Here is a 22,572-nt window from a genome sequence, read left to right as displayed (position 1 = left end):
TGTTGGGATCCGATGAGATAAGGTGTATGAAAACACTCAGTTACAGCTCTGTATAAATGTGAAGGATTATTTTTGTTCTTGAACTCACTCTTTAACAAAGGCTGAGTAAGTACTGAATTGGCCAAAAAAGGGAAGGTGTGGGAAGGAATGTGAATCTTAGGGGCAGTAGCAAAAAAGCTCAAATAATCCCAGCACTGTGTTTCTAACACTTTTCATTAAGCCTGAGCACCAAGGACTAGATCACAGCCACAGGAGGGAGGTAATGAATTGGGGTTAGGAGTGGGTCGAGGGTTGTGAGAAGGGAAAAGGCGCCTATTGCTGTCAAACCCCAGGAGGGCATGGAAGGTCCTTGTCTGGTCAGCAAAGAAAGGGGAAGCCTCTCAAGTCCCCACTCACTCTGTGTCTCTCTCCGTGACCTCAACTCCCTTGTGATCCACAAAGCACAGCTCCCAGCCTTGAACCAAGAAATGCTCCTTTCCAATGCCCCCCACCTGGCGGCTACTGAGCAGATTCAAGTATGCTCAGGGTTGGATTCCAGGAAAAGACAGGAGCTCTGCCATCTGTCTCCTGCGGGAAGGCAACTTGCCCCTCCTCATGCCCCACAAACCACAGCAGAGGCCTTCAAGCCAGTTCCCTCCTCTGCGCCATGCCTTTCACTTCCCTTTGATAAGTCTGAACCAGGACATGATGCCAGGGCCAAGGCCCGGTTGGTCCTGGGCTTCTCTGAGAGACTGTATCATGAGTGCCCTTCCCTGGAGATCTCAGCCCATAAGAGGTGCCACGGAAACGTTTCCACACATTAGTGCCTTCTGGGGTGGGACAGCAACAGCAGGTGGCGGGAAAGGGCAGGGAGGGAGCAAAGCCTGGGGAGCCCTTGGGAGGAGCCTAAGGACAGAGACTGTTCTCCAGGCTCCAGAGCCCAGAGGTTTGGGGTTCCTCCAAAGCCCACTGCCTGTTTCACCCCTCAGTGGCCAGCTGAAGCTGCACACATCACTTTATTTGACCAATTGTTGCGGTAATTAAGGCAGTATCATATTTGACTAAGTCCGGTAGAATAAATTGAAGGGTGGGGGTGAGATGCAGGGGCAGGAGAGGAGAGATGAAGAGCCAGCTATGTAATCCAAGAAGAGAGGGGGAAAAGCGAAAGGAAGTTACAGCAAGAAGAAATGTATAAGCCACAGAGACGGTAGCCAGGCAAGAGTGCCCTGCATAAAACAGTTCCAGCAGGTAACACCTGGTTAAGGTTTTCCAAATTTGCACTGGGTAAGTCAGGCCTGGGGTCTGGAGCAGTTAAATAACCAGCATAAGACAGACAAACCAGATACCTTCTAAGACAGGGACAAGAGGCAGAAAAAGCGGGTCAGTTGAGCATGGATATGTTGGAAGGAAGGGAGAAGCAAGATTCCTGCTGGGCCTCCCTGACTGCTTGGCCTTGTTTTTGGGTGAGTTTAGGAGTGACCAAGATGGGTGGGAGTGTATTACAACTTTGGGTTTTGACTCAAAGTTTTGTCAACATTGGTTTCCCCCTGGGGTTAGTCCTGGCCCAGGGTGAGGCACCCCCGATTTGTCACCCTGGGGTTAGTCCTGGCCCAGGGTAAGGCACCCCCGATTCAGTTGGACCTCATAGTTCATGCTGGTGAGGAGCCCGCTCCAGCTCTGTGTCAGCATTTTGGATAAATTCAAAGATGAATTTCACCTGGTTCTCATAGGCTTGGACTGAGATTTTCTCGTTGAATCCATGAATGCTGAGGAAGAGATTTGGGGAAGAGAGGAGAGAGCCCATGGCTGAAGCACAAGTGTTATTACAGAGCACTGCCCCCCACTCCATGACCCCCTGAAGCCACTGGCCTCTGACCCTCCAGGGGTAGGTAGCAAGGTGGGAGATGCCATTTGTAAGAAGTGAGGTTTTATATGACATATTGGTCATGTTTCTGAGATCCGTGCCCACGGCAAAGAACAGTAAGGGTAAATAATAGAAAATCCCTGAGGAATTCAAAATCATCTCTTGCTCTGGAACCACTCAAATAATTTCTCCTCTGAGGGGAAATGATCTTTCTAATTCTCTTTCTCTTAGGCCAGGGTCCCCAGCGAGACTTATCTCTCAGCCAGCGCTACTCCCACCCCCATCTCCACATTACCAGAGGCACAAGGGAAGAGTCTCTACTTCACCTAGGAACTTCACTATCACAGCTCATGCCCTCAACCTGCCTCCACACAACATAACATAACACAACACACAACCGACTACACATGTAACTTCAAAGATGAAAGGAAATCAAGAGTAGCTACCTGTCCCTCCATTAAAACAAGCCAAAAAACAAACAAACAAACAAACAAACAAACAAACAAACAAACAAACCACATTCTGTTGGCAACTGACTTGTTGTGGGGAAATCAGGTCTGGATATGACAAGGAGCAGAGAGGTAAATAGAAATTATCCCTCCATACCCCAGGTTTAAAATTTGCTGAAGAACCCACAAAATAGTGATTCACACAGCAGTTAAAATGGGTGATCATGTCTTAGATTCCTATAGCGTGTTTTCTTCTGATAATTCAAAGCACATGCCCACCTTTGACTTCACTTGTGTCTGCATTTTACTGAGTGGTAATCAAGAACTCTGGAGTCTCCCCTTTTTGGGGAGAAAATGAGGTCCAGAGGGTAAGCACTCTCCCAAAGGGAGGAAGAGCTGGGATCAGCCCCAGGGTCCTAATTCCACCAGATTCTCTCCAATCATCTTTATCTCCATCCCATGAGAAATAGTGGCCAATTCCCATCCATTCTGGGGAGTGGCAGGACTCTGGCAATGAGGAAAGCTGGCCAGTGGCTTCTACAATGTCTCCATTTTAGTTTGTGCAAGCTCTGGCCTTCCCCTATTCTGAGGACTGTCAGGAGAAAGGGGTAGGAAAGGTACAGGTCAGCTGTATCAGGCCTGTTTTACTCACTCACCTACGGAAATCTTGAGGCTGCAGGTAGATGGGGTTGAACCGGTAGATGCCAGTGGTGAGGTTCACATAGTGTCGGCTGTCTGTGTTGGCAATACAAGTACCTAGAAAGGGAAGATCAAGAGGAATGGGGTTTTATGTGAGCAACCAAGCCAAGGAAGTGCTGGGAGGTGGGCTGGCTGGTCACTGCAGAGCAAGGCCTGTGCCCTCCTGGGAACCGGCAGCTATGGATATTTGTCCTTCAGCTTAGCCATTCTCAGAACCTTACTGAAATACCATTTCAGCCAGAAACATGGAAGCTCCTCCCTAAGGCATTAGTGAGATACCTCCCGAATGGTCCAAAGCTAAGTGTCCTCTCTCCATGGTAATCAGGGAGGCCAAGACCTTCATTTCATACACATAGCCAGGCTATTTTAGAAATCTAGACAGCGAGAAATCTAGATATCACTTCTTTATTGCCTTGACTTTCTTCTGTATCATCCTAGATCAGAAATAAACACCCTCTGGTGAACTTTACTGTTATAAAATTCAATCCCCTTAAAGTGAAATATAACTTCCAGTTATTCTCACCCGCTATCTTCTGAGAATCAAACCTCAGGTCTGGAAAGTCCCAGGGTACTCTTCAGTGTCCTATTTTTCTGAAACAGCTCATCCCACTCCCCACCTGGGGCTGGGACTTATCCCTAGTAGGAGTGTTCTTTGGGAAAAGACCCCTTGGAGCATCAACTGAAGTGTGGTGGGATGATATGAGATATTAACTTGTCTTTTGTTCTATTTTCTACTCCTGGTTTCAAATGGGTAACTAGGCTCTTCTCAATTGCTTGCTTTAGGGATTTCTACCAGTTGATTGCTGCGTATCTTTTTTTTCTGTAAGAGCCTAACTCTGTTGATGGGATTATAGCAGCTGTCCCAAAAGGGAGAGGGTAAAGTAGAAATCCTTTGAGGGCCAAGAGAGAAGAGTATGGGATGGTGAGGGCCAGGGTCCCTGGATTATGGGGACCCTGGTCTTGTTCTGTTGCAGGAATCTAAGGAGGTGGCAGATCACAGAGGGGATGGCTGCCTGGTATCCTCAGGGAAGTGGGATCTTAGGTCTAGAATCAAAGATCCCATTCCCCAGGCAGGTCAGGGAATGAATCGGAGGAAATCTCCAACCTGAAGTGACCTTGTAGCTAAGACAATGGATGTCTGAGAGGTAACCACAAGGACCAATGACCTCTGGATAAGGGACTCCAATGTTATGTTGCTACATAAGACCTTGAGGGTCTGATTCAAGCTAGAGGTGATGGGGGTCCTTGGAGGCCTCAAAAATGTCTGAGGTTGAATTTCGAGGAGTGGGGATTACAGTCAGATTTAAGTTGATTAAAAATACAAGGCTGTGTTTTTCACGCCTGAGTTTGTGGATGTAGAATTTCACTGTGAGCTTTTGAAGCACCCGTGCCAAGCAGAGGGGCAGGTCCTAAGGATGAGCTTATACAATGTTTGAGGGAACCCATAAATAACTAAACCTAGATAAAAGGAAACTGGCCCCAGCTTTTAACATTAGAGCATCTCCTCACATCATAGACTGACATCCTTTAATTGTGGCCAGCCATCATCTGGTGTGAGAATCCCCCGGGGTAGTTGCTTTACAGGCAGATTTCAGGGTCCTCTCCAGAGCTGGTTAACCCAAATCTTTGGGAATAGGTCCAGGTAATCTGCATTTTAATAAATTCCTTAGGGGATCCTCTTCCACTCTTAAATTCAAGAACCACTGTCTATGCAGTATAAATAGGAAAGTATGTTGGAAGACTGGGGAAGGTGCATAGAGGCGTTGCTGTTGGCAGAACAGGTTAATGCAAAAGGTGTAGGCCAGGAGGTGTTGCTGGGCTTCCAATTCTGAACTCGGCTATTGAGCTGTATCTTAGAATGGATCAGAACCAGACTGGCGGGGACTTGGCCCTCTCTGTGGCTCCTCCAGAGGACGGGGAGTCTGGGCTGGTCCTCTCCTCCATACTAGAGCGGCTGGCCTAGGTTAAGCAAGAACCCAGGCTTGACTGACCTAATTTATTGTTTCCACTCCTTTCCTGTTTGCTCTCTCACTTCCACTCTGAGGGGAAAATACAGTTCCAGTCTCATCAGGAGGGGAAGCAGCCAGCTGTTTTCAGGCTGAACAGCTGGGGTGGGGGTGGCGCAGGGGACATTGGTTAGGAAAGAGTTCCAGCCCCCACCTCCCTCCAGCCACAGCTGATGAAGTCATTACCTGGGGCAACAATGTTGATTTCCGGGAAGACTGACTGTAAGGTCTGGCGGAGCAGCTGGTAGCCCAATGCCTGGTCATCAGAGGGGCTGACAGGCAGGGGCTCAAAAGCCCCCAAGACGTGGAACTGCACCCGGTCATCAGCCACAATGTTCTTGACTAGTTCAAGGACCTCCAGGGAGGAAGCAAAGGGAGTTCGATTTCTTATTGAGCTGCTATCCAAGTACCATAAGAATTTAAACCGTCCTGATTTCTCTCAAGCAAAGCAGAGCCCTGGAGTAACAGAGGAGAGTCATTGTAACACTAGGACCTCATTTCAGCTGACCAGCTGTAGGAGATAGAAAGGCTAGGTCTTCCTGGAAAGCACTCTACAGCAAGCTTGATTTAGGCTACATGTTTGGGAGCCTTGCCTCACAGCCATGAGGCAGGTGGGGAGCTAGAAAATCAGGAAATGTGTCTTTCCCCTTGGGTTGTGAGCCATGGGCTGGGTAATATTGTAGAAGAGTCAGCAGAATGTGAATCTCAAGGCAGCAGGACAGATGTGATGACCTCACTTCAACCTGGGATAGTCTCAGACAGGTGATGAACAGGACACACACTTTTCGTTCCCCTCTCTGGGCATCCTTGCTTCCTGTTTGTAACCAACTGCACTGGAACCAGGAAGATGAGCTCAACACAGACAAAACGTTAGGAGTTGGGGGAGTGGTAGTCAAGTTTTCTCTCTTTACCTCCTTTACACAGGAAGGAACCTGAGGAAGCTCCTAGAAAATTCAATCGGCAATGACTAGAGCTGAATCCAGCAAAAGTTCTGGCAGGATGTAGACCAGACCCTAAGGATCAGGTCACATGGAGCCACGTGGGAACGGGTCAGGCGGCTGGCGTAGGGTGGCCCCCAAACCCACCCAGCCACCCAGGGAAAGTCCCAGCACTAGTCTCAACCCATTTAATCAGCAGTTGCTTTAGGACTACCTCTGCCTTAGATAGGGGAGTGTCCCATGGTTGGGGATCACTTAAATGGGGGTCTTATCTCAAGGATACCCCAATTAGGTCAGTATCCCCTAGAAACATGCTAGAAGCTGAGTCTGGAAAGAAAATGAGGGTTTCTGTTTCTGGCTTAGAAACCACCATTTGAGCCAAACCAAATTCCCTGCTTTTGGATTTTTGGGGGAGTGGTCAACTCACTTAGAGCCTATTTTCACTCGAGCACTTATGTCCCAAATACTGTAATACACAGTATTGAGATGGTCTCAACCTCTGAGTTCATTTTCTATCTATGATGTGGGTTGGAACTGTGTCCACTGCCCCCTGACCCAAATTACTTAAGTTCCTGCCCCAGAAACTGAAGAAGGCACACAGATTGGACCCCCTTCGTGAGAGGCCAGAGCTCCACCTTCTCACCAGCTGCTAGGCTAGGGGCGCACCCCACTCTTGACTCAAGGCAAGACCTACGTCTACCTCATTTCTGTGCTTCCAGTGTCAAGAACATGACAGCCATGCAAGAAATGTTGGAGACATTAAATTTAAAGATGTGAACCAATAAAAAAAATACCCAGAGTTGTCTTAATATGTAACTTGCCCAGGGTTATATAGTTAGTATTGCTGGGCTGGGTGTCTGAATCCAGTCTGACTTCACCAGGGCAATGCTTAACTGCTTCCAAAGTACATACAGGTTGAAGTGGTGAGTAGAGCCAGCAAAAGGGTAGTGTGCATTTACGACAGATTCCTCAATGGTACAAATTTTGAGCCAGAATTTGAAGGTAGGATACGAAACTGATGGAGAAAAGGCAAGAGGCAGTCTGTCTGAACACGGAAAGGGGCGTGCACGTAAATTAAGGAGTGACACCAAACTCTGTGTCCGCCAAACTCAGCCAGCCACTTACTGTTGTACGGCTCCAACCATTTTGTGCTTCAGCTTGCTCATTGGTTAACGTGTAGATAACAGCAGCACCTACCTGGTAAGTGGTCATGACCGTTACTGGAGTTAATGTATGTCCTAATGTGCTTAGGCCAGTGTCTGACATATAGTAAAGACTCAATAAGTGTTAGCTGCTATTTGCGTGTTTAGAAGAGAGGGACCGCCCTGGGCAATAATCAGAGGCTCACGATGTGAGTAGGAGGAGGGGGGTCAAGGGCAAAGGGACCCCAAAGATTACTTCAGAGTACAGTAATCTCTCATTTCTCTAAACTCTACAGTCCTTGTAGCACATTCCCGTAACGTTATGTTGTTCTTTGTTTTATGTGTGGATGTATTTTCCTCTCAAATGGCTTGTAAATTTGTTGACGTCAAGGACAATGTATGCTTAAAAACTGGTAAGTCCAGCTTCCATCCTGCTGTGAGGCTGCTCACATGGGTGTCATTAGAACACCCAGGACAACTTGTCATCCAACCTGCGCTCAATCACTTACAGTGGCAGAGAGCTCACCATCACGTGCTAGATTCCATTCCACTTCTGAGCAACTCAGTTATGAATGTCCTCCTTATAATGAACTGAGTGAGATATGGCTTCCTGTAGCATCTAAGCACAATTCTTTTTTTTTTTGATATTGCACATACTCCACCGGATATAACAGTACTAGACACATCATGAACACCCAGCAGAATTTCACCTCTGTCAAAACAGATGCCGACGTTCTTGCTGCCTGAGTGGTATTCCCTAGGTCTGTGCTCCTTCTCAGGTTTCAGCGTAAATGCCTCCTCCGAGGGGACTGGCCACTGTATTTAAAGATGCTCATTGCTCCACCCCCACCCCACAATCCCTTTGTGACACATCATCCTATAATTTTCTCTGTGGTCCTTAACCTCTGAAAGTATAACCTTGTTCATTTATTTGACTACTCGCTTGTTGCTGTCTCTTCCCCACTAGAACATAAGCGCTATTGGACTGGGAGTCTTGGCCGTCTTGCTTACCATTTTCCCAAGTGCTTATAAGAGTGTCTGCACCATAGTAGCCACTCAGCGAACACTTGGGGAACAGAGGAAGGAAGGAATCTTCTGTATTACACTGTAGATAGGTGGACATCCAGCCTCCGAGGAGCTCATTACCATCCAAGGCTCCATATTCCAAAACTCTCCTATAAGTGAGGGCCCCCTGAAGCATCTGCTAGTGGCCTTATTTCTATCCCTTGAGGCGCGTTCAGAGCAAACCTTCCCTTTCATGGGGTGGCCTGTTACACTTCGGAAGACTCTTGTTCCTCCTACATAGATAGACTATGGAGACCTTACATAGATAGACTATGGAGACCGTTCACAATCCACAACACGGGAGAGACCAGTTGAAGGCGGCGGCGGAGGACTCTAGGAGCTATTTATTTTCCTGCAGGATCAGCGCAGGGCTCTGTACCCATGGCCCTCAGACCAGCAGGGAGTGTCCCTGATGGACGGAACTGGCGCACAAGAGAGAGGAGTGACCGGGACAAAGGGTGCTGTGCGCTTTCGGGATGATGGAGGCTTTCCATTCCGCACTGGGCAGGTGGGCAGGATGGGGCTAGGGATTCGAGAGCTTTCATCAGATGGACCGGGAAGGAAGGCCACTGTGGCAGGGGACTAGAAAGGAGGGACGAGTGCCAGAGCCTGCAGAGATGAAAGCCCCAGCTGCTGGAAACAGCCCTTAGAAAGGGCATGAAGTTAGAATGAGGCTGGAAAAAAACTGGTGGAAAGAAGTTCAATGAGGGGAATTCAGTGATTTCCCAGCCCATAAGCCCCCAGGGAGAGGACAAATGTTGGCACTTGATGAAAAGCAGCAGTGCCCAGGGCTCACACCAGTCCCAGCTCCTCCCCGCCAGCCCCCGCCCCCCACCGTAATGCTGGGCGACTCTGGGCAAGCTGTTAACCTGTTCTCTACCCTCTGCAATGAGGGTTGTGCCTCCCACCCTGTGTGACAAAACAAAAACCTTCCATGGGGAAGAACTTAGGGAGAAAGGACCACAGATGTCTATGTGTGGCTGCCCCTTGACGATCTGTGCCAGAGACCCAGGAAACATCATCCACCCCTAACTCTGCTTAATTCTGGAACGTATTATTCACCTGATAGTTGTGCAGTTGCCTCTTGATTTTTTGGAAGGATCAGATTTAGCTTTTGAATTCTTTGTAGCTCAACCTGGTGTTTAAAAAAGCTGGCCTTGCCGGTAGATGTGAAACATTCTGTGTGCCTTCTACTCACTCTTCAGCTTATAGCTCAAATGTCACTTCCTCAGGGAAGCCTGGCCTGACCCCACACAAGGTCTGGTTCCTCATTATATGCTCTAATAGCACCCAGTCCCTTTTTGTCAGAGTGCCCAGCACGGTTTGTCATTATACATCATTGTTACACATTTTAAGTTAATGTTCGTAGCAGACCATTGCAAGGCTCTGTCCTCAACGCTCTTCTCTCCTAACCATACACATCCTTCCCATGGGATTTTATTGATTCCAGAGGTTTCAGTTATGTTAATAGCCCTCCAGCCTGTATCTCCAGTTCATTTTCTCTCCAGACCTGAGGTATTTATAATTGCCTGTTAATATGTTATAACCTTCTGAACCATTGTGTTTCTTCAGGAACTTGCCCTTGTTGAATTCCCAGTCTTGGTTAAAGGCATCAGCACCGGGCCAACTACCCAGGTGAAAAACGTCGGCGCCATCCTGCCTTCTCTCGCCCCACATCCATTACACATCACGTCCTGCTCAACCCATCTCTCTCTCACACCTTTTGTGGGCACCCTCTTCTCCACCCCATGACCACGGCCTCAGTTGAGACCTTTATATCCACTGCCTGAGATGTCACCGCGGCTTCCTCTCTCTTCCTACTCTAGCATTCCTTCTGCATTGCTGCCAGCATTGCCTCCCTAGAAGCAAATCTGAGCCGATCACTGCCCTGTTTGAAGACCTCTGACAGTTCCCTTCTGTCCACAGGTGAGAGCCCAAACCCATCAGCACATCTGTCCACAGATGAGGGCTCAAACTCAGCAGTATGACATAGAAGGCCTTGATCCCCAAACTACACCTCCATTTGCATCTCTCATCACTTCTCCCCAATCCACCCTACTCTTCAGCCTTACTTGACTTTAGTCTTACTCTGAATGCCTTACTTCTAGCAGAGTCCTATTTCTCCTTTAAGTCCCAGCTCAAATTTCCAGTGACCAGAAAAGACTTTCCTGACCCTCGGAAGTAGCATCAGTTCCCTTCTTTAAACTGGTCCTTATGGGCATTTGTTCACCCCAGGTTGTTAAAATCGTAGTATAGTATGGCTTTGTGCCTGGTGAGCCTGTGGGCCTATGAGATAATTCTATGTGCTTTAAGCCTGGAACTAATCTGCTAGATGTGTAATCTTGGACATGGTACTTGACTGCTCTGTTGATCTGTGCCTCTGTTTCCCCATTAAGTGAGGATAAAACAGTTCCTGCCTCTCAGGGTGGTCGTGAAGATGAAGTGAGTGTGTATATACCTCAGGACAGTGCCATACACGTAACAAGCCCAGATTGTCTGCTGCTATTCTTATCATTTATTAGTATTCATTGTCTATCCAGACTCCAAGATCCCCCAAATCAGAGATCGCCTAACATAGCCAAGTACCTGGTACATAGGAAGCCTTTGAACAATGTTGGTTGAACAAATGAGAGCCTGGGCAAACCCCAGGCCATACCTCCCTGATACTGAACCAGTTGTCTGGAACATATGGTACATACCTCTTGAACGGTCTGTGCAGGGTGAATCCGGAAATTGACTGTGGCCTGGGCCACCGAGGGGATGACATTTTCCTAGAGGGAAAACCACAAAGCCTGGCCTGAGCCAATCTCAAATCCGCGCACCTGATCCCTGCCCAGAAAATACCAATGACCTCCAGTAGGGAGAGAGGAAGCTGATTTGATTTAAAGGGCCGAGGCTTAATATTTTCAGTCAGCCCCCTTGTCTTCCCTGGGCCCTTGACATGTGGTTATGTTCAGAGTTAGAAGTGTGTCTGTGCTTTAGGGTAGAACTTTATGCTTCTTGGGGCTCACAGGGAGCTGCTTAGAGCAAAAGTGCTTTCTTTGTGAGCACCCAGACATCTCCGTTTTGGCCCCGGGCAGCGCCCTTGGCAGTGCTGTGTGCACTCCCGTTCCCAGGGTGCCCAGGACCTTTCTGCAGGGCGAGTGTTAGAGCTTACTCAGGACAGGGCATCAGCAGCCTCTGCAGGCCCCATCACTGCGAGTTCGATCCCTGAGGGGGATCACGATGGTCCTGCTGGTGGCTTCTCACAGCCAATTATGAAATTCGACTCTGTTCTTTGCTGACAAGGAAGAACCCAGGACTAATTACAGAAGAGAGTTAAGCTATGGTGGGATTTTTTTCCTTGGTGGCCATGAGAGAACAGACTCTCCAACTGCATATCTTCCTTCGAACGGGTATGGTGCAAAAAAGCACTAGGAAAACTGGGCTATTACAGGTTAGCTGCCTGATTTTGAGTAAGTACAACTTCTTTGTGCCTGTATTTCTTAACCGGCAGCTGGGGCAACAATACTCATAGAACTCCTAGGAGGATCAAACGGAGTAACAAATGTTCAAGCATTCTGGCCAGATACAAACACCATTCAAATGCAAGGACACAGTACTATTATTTTGGTGGACACTCTCGGCCTCTGGTGAAGACAGCTCAGCTCTGGCTGCCACACTGGGCACTCCAGTCAGTTATGCCGGAATGATGCTGAGGCACCGTTCACGCCCACTCAACCCGGGCTCCAGAATAGCAGGGCTCCACAAGGCCACGCTGGATGCTAGGGGAATGTGCTCCGTGAAGTTGTGTTGGGGGTGCTGGTAGTATAGGAATGGTCTAACTCCTCTCAAGAATTCAGAAAGGCCCAGGCCCATGCCAACTAGTGTGGCTTGCCTTCCTTTCAAAAGAGATGCTTCTGAGTGGCCAACCCAACTGGAAGCAGACCAATTTGCTGCAAAGTAGTCTGGGAATAAACATTTATTAAAGTATTGATTCACCTGAAACTTGTTTCTACAGAATTTATGTTTGCTGAGGCCACCCGATATTTAGTGTCGTTTGGGAATGACAATGTGAATATTCTAAGTGCTATATATATCACAAATATTATTGATTTTATAAATGGACGGTGAGTTTCTCTTTTTCAATTCAGAGTAACACCAGGGGAAAACACATTAAAAAAATCATTGGTTATATTTGTTAGGTGGATATAGCTTTCAAAATATGAGAAAGAATAATAAAAAGACCATGGGTAGTAGAAAGATTAGCAAGCTTTAGTCTATATGACCAAAACGTGAGGTAAATATATAATGTGTTAAACGAATATAGGTCATAAGAATTAACTCCCAAATAAACCCACTTCACACTAGTGTAATGGCTATTTCTTTGTACAGACCCAAAGAACCTGAGGGGAACCGTGGACACCCCGTAAAATACTAATATACAAATTTGGCCAGCAATGTCAGAGAGTTTCTAGACCTCTTGCTCTTGAAGGTTACCCAACAGATGACACAGGACAGTTTAGCACTGGGCCTTCCTATTCCGATTCTAACCAAAGAAGGAATGAGGAGCCAGGAGATAAAGCCAAGGGCTGGAGGGGGTGGGGAGGCAGCGAGGAAAGGTCCATGGGAGGAACCAGGTGATGTTACCTTGACCCCTGCATTGAACATGGTGACTGCTGTAGTGGTCCTGGCCAGCGCATTCGTTATGTAATTCCTCTCCATGAATCTAAAGAAAAAGGACTAATGTCAGATGTTGTCCAATGGGGAGAAAATAATGGGTTGGAGGATCACCCACGTTCCTGAACCTTGGGGATCTTTACGACTAGGAGGGACATCCTATACATACATCAGATACAGTGTCTGGTGGCTGAGGGGCAATTGCTAGTCAGGTCCAGTTAAGTCAAGGAGAGGGGACTGGGTGGGAGGTAGGTGTGGGGTGCGGGTTGTGATGGAAGGAAAGATAAAACTTTACCTGCTTACAAGGGGCCAAAATAGCCACAGGTTGTTCAACACTATATTGATAGGGAAGGAAAACTGAAAGGGAAAGAACCAGGTCAGCAGGCTTTCAGAAGGGTCTGCCTAACAGGGTCACTGTACCTAAGGCCTGGGTCTCTCGCTACTTTAGATCTGCCTTGAGGGCCCTCAGCTGCAGTGTTAAGGATGAGTGGGGACCAACTCCCAAAGGGTGCCTGGGTGTGTTAGGTCTGAGGGTCTCAGATAAGCATCAAGAACCCCAAGGAACAAGCCAGACCCTGTGGCTTGGCTCAGCCACTGGCTGGGAATTGGTGAGAACCGGCGGAGCACTAGTAAGCAGTCGAGCCCTTTTATTACTCTAAAGGCTACTTCTCTGCCACACTTTCTCCTTCTTCCACAGCTGACCAGTAAGTAATACGTGAGACTTCTTTCCACACCTCATTAGCCAGTTGCTGCAATAACTTCTTCAATGGCCCATTTCCAGACATGTTCGGCACTGGGGTCTGCTCCAGTCTGGAAGAGAAACGGGAGTTCTCAAGACTTACCCAACCACGGTCGAAAATCAGTGTCTGAAGAGGAGAATGAGGGAGACAAGACGTTTCAACAAGCCTGGCCAGGTCTCCCATTCACCTCCCTTTCACCTCCACCAATCTAACCATTCGAAGATCTGAAAGCACAAGCAGGACCGCTGCTCTACTCCACCGGCAGGAGCTGTCTCTGTCTACCAAGACCACGTCAGGGCACGCCCACGCTCACATCACTTACCATGCACTAGCAGTATCCTCTATTAACTGTGGGTTCCTTGAGGAAAGGGACCATCTATTTTTTCCACGACTATATGCCTATCACCAGGCACAAAGCCTAAACATGGTAGAGTCAGTTAAATATTTAATTCAATAAATACAGATCTTCTTCCCACTTTGCTAAAAGGAAAGAAAGAAAGAAAGAAAGAAGGAAGGAAGGAAGGAAGGAAAGAAGGAAAGAAAGAAAGAAAGAAAGAAAAAAAGAAAGAAAGAAAGAAAGAAAGAAAGAAAGAAAGAAAGAAAGAAAGAAAGAAAGAGAGAGAGACAGAGAGAGAGAGAGAGAGAAAGAAAAAGAAAGAAAGAAACCCAGAGGCGAGCTCTGCTGGCACAGATCCTGCTGTCCTCACCCACGGCCAACAGCCTTCATTGATCTTTGTCCTCTTGCCAGGGCAGGTAGAGAATTTTGATGACATACCAGCCATTGCCAGCTTATATTTCTATGGACTTTGGACTATTGCAGCTATCCAACCTAGCTTTTGTTTGCTAGCCTTTGCTTGCCACATGTGACCTCTAATTCTTGCCTGGGTACTGGTGGCTCTGTCCTCCCTGTGCCCCCACTATGGCTTCTCAGCCCAGTTTCAGGGCAAGAAGCTCAGCCTCCTCAGACTCCGTGGGAAAATGCCAGGTTTTCCACCCTGAGTCTGACAAGGAAGGGTTGCTCACCGACTGACAGCAGCTGCGAGGATGCCGATGCTCGTTTCCTTCGGAGGAGCTGAAGAGTGACCTGGAGTCATGTTTACTTGCAGCATGAGATTAATTGAACCCTTCTCTGAGACTGAAACCCTGTGGGAGAGGATCAGAGAGGGCCCTCCTGATTTCCCCCAGCCTGAATTATCTCATAGGCCCACAGGCCCACCTGCACAGTGGCCTAGTGGGCTAGGAGGTCAGCTTCATGCTACTTAAAGAAATCTACACTAGAGGAGAAAGCGAAAGGGGAGCCCAGAATTGGTAGAAGCTCAGGGAAATTAAAGCAAGAGGAGTAAAATACAGAGTTGTTTCAGCGTGGTTTACAGGTTATCAGGCTGGAGTCAACTTGGATGGGCGAGCATTCCTTCCAAGATGGGGGCAGGGTGCTTTACTCACATGGCAAAGGGCTTCTTAAAGTTGGGAATGAAATTATCCAAGATAAAGCCACCCTCATCCACAATGAAGGCAATCTGGGTGCCCCTTGCCTGTAGCAGGGCTGAGATCTTCTGAGCCCCATTTGCCCCTGACACCTGCAGACATGGAATCCAGAGTCACAGTCCTTCTCAGCCAGACCTCCAGAGATAGCTAATGGAGACCCATTCAGCTTAGCTAAGGGCTCTAGTCCCTCCCTGCCCAGTTTCCTTTCTTTGGGGTGGGGGGTGTCCAGGCCCTAGACAATCCTGCCTCACAGATTCCTGGAATGTCAGAGTTGGAAGAGCCAAATACCCCTCATTTCATGATAAAGAAACTTGGACCCAGAGAATGAAGTGACTAGTCCAGGGTCAAAGTAAGTGGGATCATTGGAAATAAAACACATTCATTGATCTCTTTGTTAGTTCTCTTGCCATCACCCCAATGTTTCTCAAGGTGTAGCTGACGGACCACCTGCCTGCCTCAGATATTACCAGGGAGTTAGTTAAAAATTCAGAACTATGCGTGTCATTAAGTAAAAGAAGCCAATCTGAAAGGCTACATACTGTATGATTTCAACTATCTGACATTCTGGAAAGGGCAAAACTACGGAGACAGTACAAAGATCAGTGGTTGCAGAGCACAGAGGATTTTAAGGACAGTGAAAATACTCTGTATGCACCATAATGATGGATCTATGTCATTATATATTTGTCTAAAGCCACTGAATGTAAAATACCAAGAGTGAAGCCTAATGTCACCTGTGGACTTTGTATGATAATGATGTGTCAATGTAGGTGTATCAATTGTAACAAATGTCCCACGCTGGTGGGGGATGGTGATAATGGGGGAGGCTGTGTATGTGTGGGGGCAGGGGGGATATGTGAAATCTCTATACCTTCTTAATGTTGCTGTGAACCTAAAACTGCTCTAAAAACAAAATCTTTTTAAAATAAATTCAGATCTACCGTGTTTCCCCGAAAATAAGACCTAGCTGGACCATCAGCTCTAATGCCTCATTTGGAGCAAAAATTAATATAAGATCCGGTTTTATTTTACTATAATATAAGACCAGGCCTTATAATATAATATAATATAATATAATATAATATAATATAATATAATATAATATAATATAATATAATATAATATAATAATATAATACTGGGTCTTACATTAATTTTTGCTCCAAAAGACGCATTAGAGCTGATGGTCCGGCTAGGTCTTATTTTCAGGGAAATAGGGTACACAGGGCCCAGGAATGTGCATTTTGGTCAAGGACCTTGGATAGTTGTCGCACACATATGTATAGAGAAGCTGGCAAACCATCACACCATGTCCTGAAGACCCTGCAGCTGGGGAACAAACTGGACTAGGGTGAAGACCCCTACACACCACCGCTCCCAGCCAGTAGGGGTCTCAGAGACAGGTATAGGGTGAAGAGGCTGTACCTCCTCATCGTGGCCCAGAGCAATGAGAAAAGATCTTCGGGGGATGTACTTTCTGACCAGCAGGAGCTCCAAGGCCTGTAGGATTGCCTGGGGGACAGAAGCACAATGGAAGAGGAGAAAGGGTGATTCTCTAAATGGGAGTAACAGGGCATGAGAGACATTCAGAGCTGGTACCACGAGGATTGGATAGACTCTCTTTAAAGACAAGAAATTCAGATGGTCCCAGGGGATGGCACTTAGGGAAGCAGAGCTCTGCATAAAACTGTTATCACCTGGAGAAAAGTATAAATTTATCATCTAATCCCTATTTCATGGCTGAGAAATCAAGGCCCAGAAAAGAAAGTGACAGGCTGATGGTTGGAATCTGTCTCCTGGAACCAAGGTTCTTTCTACCATAACCTCCTGCCTCCCAGGGGTCAGCCGAGCACCCGCCATCCTGAGTTGATCTTTAGGGCCCCCAGGCAAAGGAAACACAGCATTTCAGACCATCACAGAGTTCTTGTTGTCCAGTGTGCCTCGACCATGGATGAAGCCATCACGTTCCAACCCAGAGAATGGGGGCACCTCCCAGCCTTGGTCAGAGGCAGGTACCACATCAATGTGAGCCAGCAACATGTAAGGCTGCAAGCTGGGATCTGAGCCTTGGACAGTGAACAGGTGGCTGTACTCTCCCACGACTTCATGCTGGATAAAGCTGGTTTTGAACAGAGCAGGAAAAGCTAGAAGCAAAGGGATGAAAATCAGGGCGAGAAAGCCAGATTTAAGTTTCCTTTGGTTTTCCCACCATTTGGTGTTCCTGGCCTTTGTTTTTCTGTTTTTCTTTTTTGTTTTTAAAACAGGTAGCCTCCTTTAGGAAGCCTTCTGGGACAAAGCCAGTCTGATTTCTGATTTGCCCAGACAGTCTGAAATTCCTCTTCTCCACATTTTAATGTGCTATTGCTACATAATATGCATACCAAGACTTCACCATTATGACAGTCAATAGCTCAAGATCTGGCTTGGTCTTGCTTACAAGTACACGTTAGAGGGTCATGCAAACTAGGGGTGTGTTAAATTTTGAATATAGTAGGCCCAGTATCCAAATTATTTGGAATCAAACATGATATATATATATGTATGTTAAATATATATGAGATATTTTTCTTTTAAAAAAACAGTACTCCTACTGTTTGTGTTATATGGACATAAAAGATTGTTCTGTCTAAGTGGAAATGTAACGGCTATATGCAATGTTAGAGGGGTAGTAGATTGGGGGAGAGGGGTTATCACTTTGTGAGGGGTATAAATGATAAATGTCTAACTATTACATTGTTTTGTACACCTGAAACTAATTAAAAAAAAAAGATTGCTCTGTGTCGTACAAGGCCACACTTCTGCATCTAGGTGTGGCTGTTCCCAGGGTCAATTGTTCAGTTTACAGATAAGTCTTAACACAGGTGACCTAAGATACATGGGAGAAAGAATTATGAGCTCTCTCTGGGCTTTGCTGGAAGAATCCACAAATACCTCTGCGGATACCTGAAAACAAAAACTCAAAGAGGAACATGCTTTTATTTATTCAGACGTCTCGTCTAGTTTACTATCACTGTACATTTATTTCCATATTTTTGTCTCTGATTTAGTAAAGACTTCCAGCCTGGCCTCAGCCTGGCTGCTGGGGATCGAGCCCAGACCCACCTGTCCCAGAGTATTAGAGGAGGGGTTACTTGCTGCCGCTAGGCCAGCTTCTGCCACCACTGACAATTTGGAGGGGCTGTTTTTTTAGTTGATTTAGTCAGGTGGCCTCACTAGTCTCCATGAGCTTTTCACATGAGGGGAGGGGAGTTCCAAGTCTCCTCTTCCTCCTTGGCCCATCTTTCTCCAGCTCCTGGGTGGTGGGGGAGAGGAGAGGACCAATGTGATAGTTCAAGGTTACCGACTGCCTAGAAGCTCAGAAATGTGTTAGCAATGAACGTGAAGGACCTGGGTAGGTGCAGTGTGTGTGTGTTGCTGTGTCGGTGTCTGTACAGCGGTGGGGGTGGGAGGAGCACGGGGTACAGTTCTGGAAACTTGCACTAGAAGAAGGCACTCCTAGTTCCACCTTCTGATTCACTGACTGACACACATTTAGAGCGAAGATTGGGAGAGCTGAAACTCCAATCCCACAGCTATGTGCTTTAGTTCTTCCAAGGGCAAATCTATAGTCTTCCTCTCCTCTGTCTCCTCTCCTAGATTCTCCTTCTGTCCCTCCCCACTATGTACAAACTCAAAGGAGGCCCAGAGGAATTAGATCGTCCTCCGGTCAGTCACAAAATAAACCTCTTTATCACCTTGTTAAAGAGCAGTGTCCTCAGTCCTATCTCTCCCACCCCTTTTCCACAATTTGTGGCTGACCTTTACGAATGTATTTTCCAAAGTCAGCCAGGGCTGTTGTGTTGAACTTCCCAGGGCCGAAAGACACTGTTGGAATCTGGATGGCACCTGTCAGAGATGGAGATTACAGATGATAACAGCCTTTGGTTGTTCCACAGCCCTCTGTGCATAAAACTTCTTTTGCATTCATTATCTTATTGTGGAGGGCAAAACAATCCTTTGAGGTAGGCACTGCTGTTTTCCCTAATTCAAAGGTGAAGAAACAAGCTTTGAATTTAGGTGAGCTGCTCAAGATTTTCCGGAAACAAGCAGCAGAACTGGGATTTAAAGGCAGGTCTTTTGGGTTTGTTTAGGCTAATATGGTTCTTAAAGGAAAATAAAGTCCAAGATTGGGGATGGGTGGGTGGGAACGGAGTAGATTTGGACCCTGACCCTGAGTGGGAAACTACTATAAATTGCTACCCAAGACCTCACACTGCCTCTGAAACCAACATCCCTTCCATGAATCAGGAGCCCACTGTCCTGGGTCCCTCCACAAATGAGGCTTTGTGTGCTTTTGTGTGCAGAGTGGGCTTTTATTCCTCATCCACTGGCTCATCCAAAGTTTCATTGGTCTCTCGGCCAAGGCCAGCTTTTTGGGCACATGATGCCTGAGAAGGGGTGGATTTAGAGGCTCCCACAGGAGCTTCTCACTCCTAAATAATCTCATCTGCTCTACCCAGATGTCTTGGTCCCTGAATTGCCAATAGACTCATTCCTTTGAGCCATGAAGGCTTTGTACTCTTAGAGTTCTATTATCAAATGCAAATACCACTGGGAGGGGAAACAGTGAATTATGAGAATATTTGAGTGGATAGTGACCCCAAAACACTGTGGGGAAAAAATGTACCTGGAACATGCTTTATGTCAAGGGAGGGCCTCTGAGTACAAACTGACTTTTGTACTCAGTTTTGCTAAGGATCAACGCTACATGGTAGCCCATAACATAGATGCAGAAGCCAGGTTAAAAAAAAAGAAAATAAACTGCCTATGCAAGACGCAGATCCAAGATCTGACCTCAGGTGTTGTATCCCCTGCTCAGTTCCACGTCATATTGCTATAAGCTCCCCACTCTAGGTTCTTACCTAGCTTTTGCTTTCCTCTGTGAAAAGAGACTCTGGTGAGCAGTTGCCCAATGGCTTTCTGAGGACCATTTTATACTACGCTTTGGGAAAGCACTGCTCTGCCTCCCAGGGCTATCACTCCAGCATTTGTACAATTTATATTCAATCACAGGTGTTAGCTTTTGGCCTCTGCATCTGCCTGCACATGTTTAGGTAGGCAGTTTCTTTTAATCCATTACTTAATGAAAGGGAAAAGACTGGCGCTAAGCCCAATGATGAAGAAGAATTTCATTATCCCACAGGATCTAGTAGCACTCAACAGAAATTTTCCTTTTTTTCTCCTGGAAAATGCAGATTCAGAAGGTAAATGAGTTTTAGCCTTGGTTTGAGATCTAGCGGAGAGACAGCCTTTAATTAGGAGAAGAAATAGGAACATGCCACACTCCTTCTTGAAGCCACTCCTGTCCAGCAGGTTCTGCAGGTAAGAGATCTTGTCAACCAGTGCCCACTCCTTGCTGTGGGTTCCTGGGGAAGATCGTTTAATCTGACCTAAACCTCAATTTCCCGCCTCTGTAGATAAGATTAAGATCATTCAGACTTAAGATAATGCAGATATAACAGAAGTTAAAAATTTTCAAAGGTTCAAAGTACAAATAAAAACGGGGGTAGGGGAAGTTGAAGCTTCCAGGCTAGGCAGGAATATCGAATTCCCCAGAAGCCAGGTCTGGGGAAGCATGGAGTCCCAAGCGCGGGCCAAGGTGCTGAGCTGGGGACGAGGCCTGGGCTGGGGTGTCGCGGAGCTCGAGTTACAGCGGATCCTTTGCGGCGTGAGAGGGGAGTCATAGGTTGGCCTAAGGAGAGAGAGAGACCCATGTTTGAGCACAGGTGGGCGTCGGGGACCCAGGCTCACCTTTCAGCGCTTCCTTCATTGCGACGCGCTCCTGCTGGCTGAACTGAGAAGGAATTCGCGACGCCCTCTGACGCTCCTTGTCGCTCGGGTACTTCGATCTGGAGATGGTGGCGAAACCTAGCAGCAGCAAAGCCGCCAGGGTCAGCACGCAAACGTATGGCCGAGCCATGCTTCTCTCGATTCCCCGCTGCTAGTCTCGGCAGGAGCCTGGACCCAAACGCCGAGCTCTGGGTGCTCCCGGAGTCACCGCTCCAGTTCCCGCAAAGGCCTTGGCCTCACCTCATTCTCCAGACTTGGCCAATCATCGCTGGCCTGGGGCTATGGGCCAACCAATCAACCGGACGGCCCCGCCCCAGACCCTCAAGGCCTTTTGTGGGTGTGGCTTCTAGCCCTCTACCGCAGGCTAGTGTAGAGCAGAGGTGAGGCAGGGCTCCAGCGCTATGGCAGGTCGTGTCTGTGCTTGATTTTCTACTTTAAGATATTGATAAATCCCTTGCTCTATGACAATAAGTCAAATTAAAGGGGTGAAAAAGTAACATGAAATGACCGAGGATTGTCAAAGGTTCATAAAGTAAAACCAATCAATCAATGAAGTACTAATGAGTAAACATTTATTGTGCACACACCAAAAAGAGAGTTTGCAAACCAGGAGCATTCAAACCAAAACATGGAATAAAGCTCAGGGGTATGTTGTTATAAAGAAGCTTACATAGTGAGAAATATCAACCTTGGGTAACGTTCAAGTTTTACTAATGATTTTCAGAGGCATCCGCAAGAAATGACCCAGGTCAAGTTAGTCTTGCAGAATAAGCTAAATTAAACTTTGCTTGTATGACTAAACTGGTTTTGTCCTCTCAGGGAACCTGCAAGGCTGATCTCTGTTTATTTTTGATTTTAACAATTTACCCCTTTTAGTCATTCTATAATATCAACAGGCTGAGAGTATGACCAACAGGTACAACATTATTCATCACACATTTGTTTTCATATAGTTGAGTTGCCAGGCCAGAGGGCCATGTAGTCACCATCTTCACCATTTATGTGGTTGTTGTTGATTTTATTCAGTTGTTTGAGCCTGATGGATACTATTTGGTGTGTGAGTGGCTGCTGACAGGCATTTATAACCCTTGAGCATAAATTTCCCAGTTTATTGAGTAGTTTAAGCATTTTTTCATATGCTTATTTGCCATTCTTGTTTTCCCAGTAAAATGAATCGTCATATCTTTTGCCAATTTTTATTTTGAGTTGTCTTCATATTGACTCTTAGGAGTTTCTGTATATTGTGGATACTAATGTTTTGTCAGTTATATTTATGTTGCAAATGCTTCCCTCCTTTTTTGTCTTGCCGTTTCACTTTATGGTCTTTTGATGACCTGAAGTCTTAATTTAAATGTAGTTGAATTTATCAGTGCATTTCACAGAGCTCCTGGGAAGGCCCAGGGGGGTGGAGCCCCAGTTGCCCGCCTCAGTGGCTACCTCGGTGACTCATTCTTGGGTTGGCTTTCCCACTCTCCCTGTTTCATTCCTCCTGACTTTCACTCCTGTTCCCAGGGATCATTTCCTAACTACCTGGACACAAGCTTTTGTCTTAGGTTCTGCTTTTGGAGAGAGTCAGGCTAAGATAGCATTATTCATATATCTGTAAAAATTCAAATGAGAGGGATGCTACTTGCTAATTTCCTCAGATCTTGCAGGGCAGCTGAAAGAGCAGGATAAAGCAAGAATAGATTATTTACATAAATATTATTTTGGAACTC

General features: G+C 46.8%; 1 protein-coding gene across 3 annotated transcripts; it reads right to left on the bottom strand.

Annotated features, from left to right (window-relative positions):
* Positions 1-195: 195 nt before the first annotated feature.
* Positions 196-21,094, bottom strand: PM20D1 (peptidase M20 domain containing 1). 3 transcript variants are annotated; one of them, XM_019752534.3, is made up of 13 exons: positions 20,816-21,090; positions 18,824-18,910; positions 16,937-17,169; positions 16,451-16,537; positions 14,985-15,118; positions 14,565-14,684; positions 13,536-13,611; positions 13,097-13,158; positions 12,772-12,850; positions 10,842-10,913; positions 5,184-5,352; positions 2,949-3,048; positions 196-1,745 (listed from the first exon to the last, which is right to left on the bottom strand). In XM_019752534.3, the coding sequence occupies exons 1-13, from the start codon at positions 20,982-20,984 to the stop codon at positions 1,622-1,624; spliced, it is 1,512 nt and encodes a 503-aa protein (XP_019608093.3). In that variant the 5' UTR covers positions 20,985-21,090; the 3' UTR covers positions 196-1,621. The 3 variants fall into 3 exon arrangements, with proteins under 3 accessions (XP_019608093.3, XP_019608094.3, XP_074178212.2); XM_019752535.3 differs by lacking the exon at positions 196-1,745 and adding an exon at positions 2,393-2,799 and having other exon boundaries at positions 20,816-21,091; XM_074322111.2 differs by lacking the exons at positions 196-1,745; positions 2,949-3,048; positions 5,184-5,352; positions 13,097-13,158 and adding an exon at positions 8,472-8,827 and having other exon boundaries at positions 20,816-21,094.
* Between the last annotated feature and the right edge of the window lie 1,478 nt (positions 21,095-22,572).

Source organism: Rhinolophus sinicus, chromosome 11, assembly GCF_057876585.1.
Source record: "Rhinolophus sinicus isolate RSI-liver-muscle chromosome 11, RSI-T2T, whole genome shotgun sequence".
In the NCBI taxonomy this organism is placed as follows: Eukaryota; Metazoa; Chordata; class Mammalia; order Chiroptera; family Rhinolophidae; genus Rhinolophus; species Rhinolophus sinicus.
The sequence above is the reverse complement of the archived record's forward strand: the minus strand, read 5'-3'. Positions and strand labels throughout refer to the sequence as shown.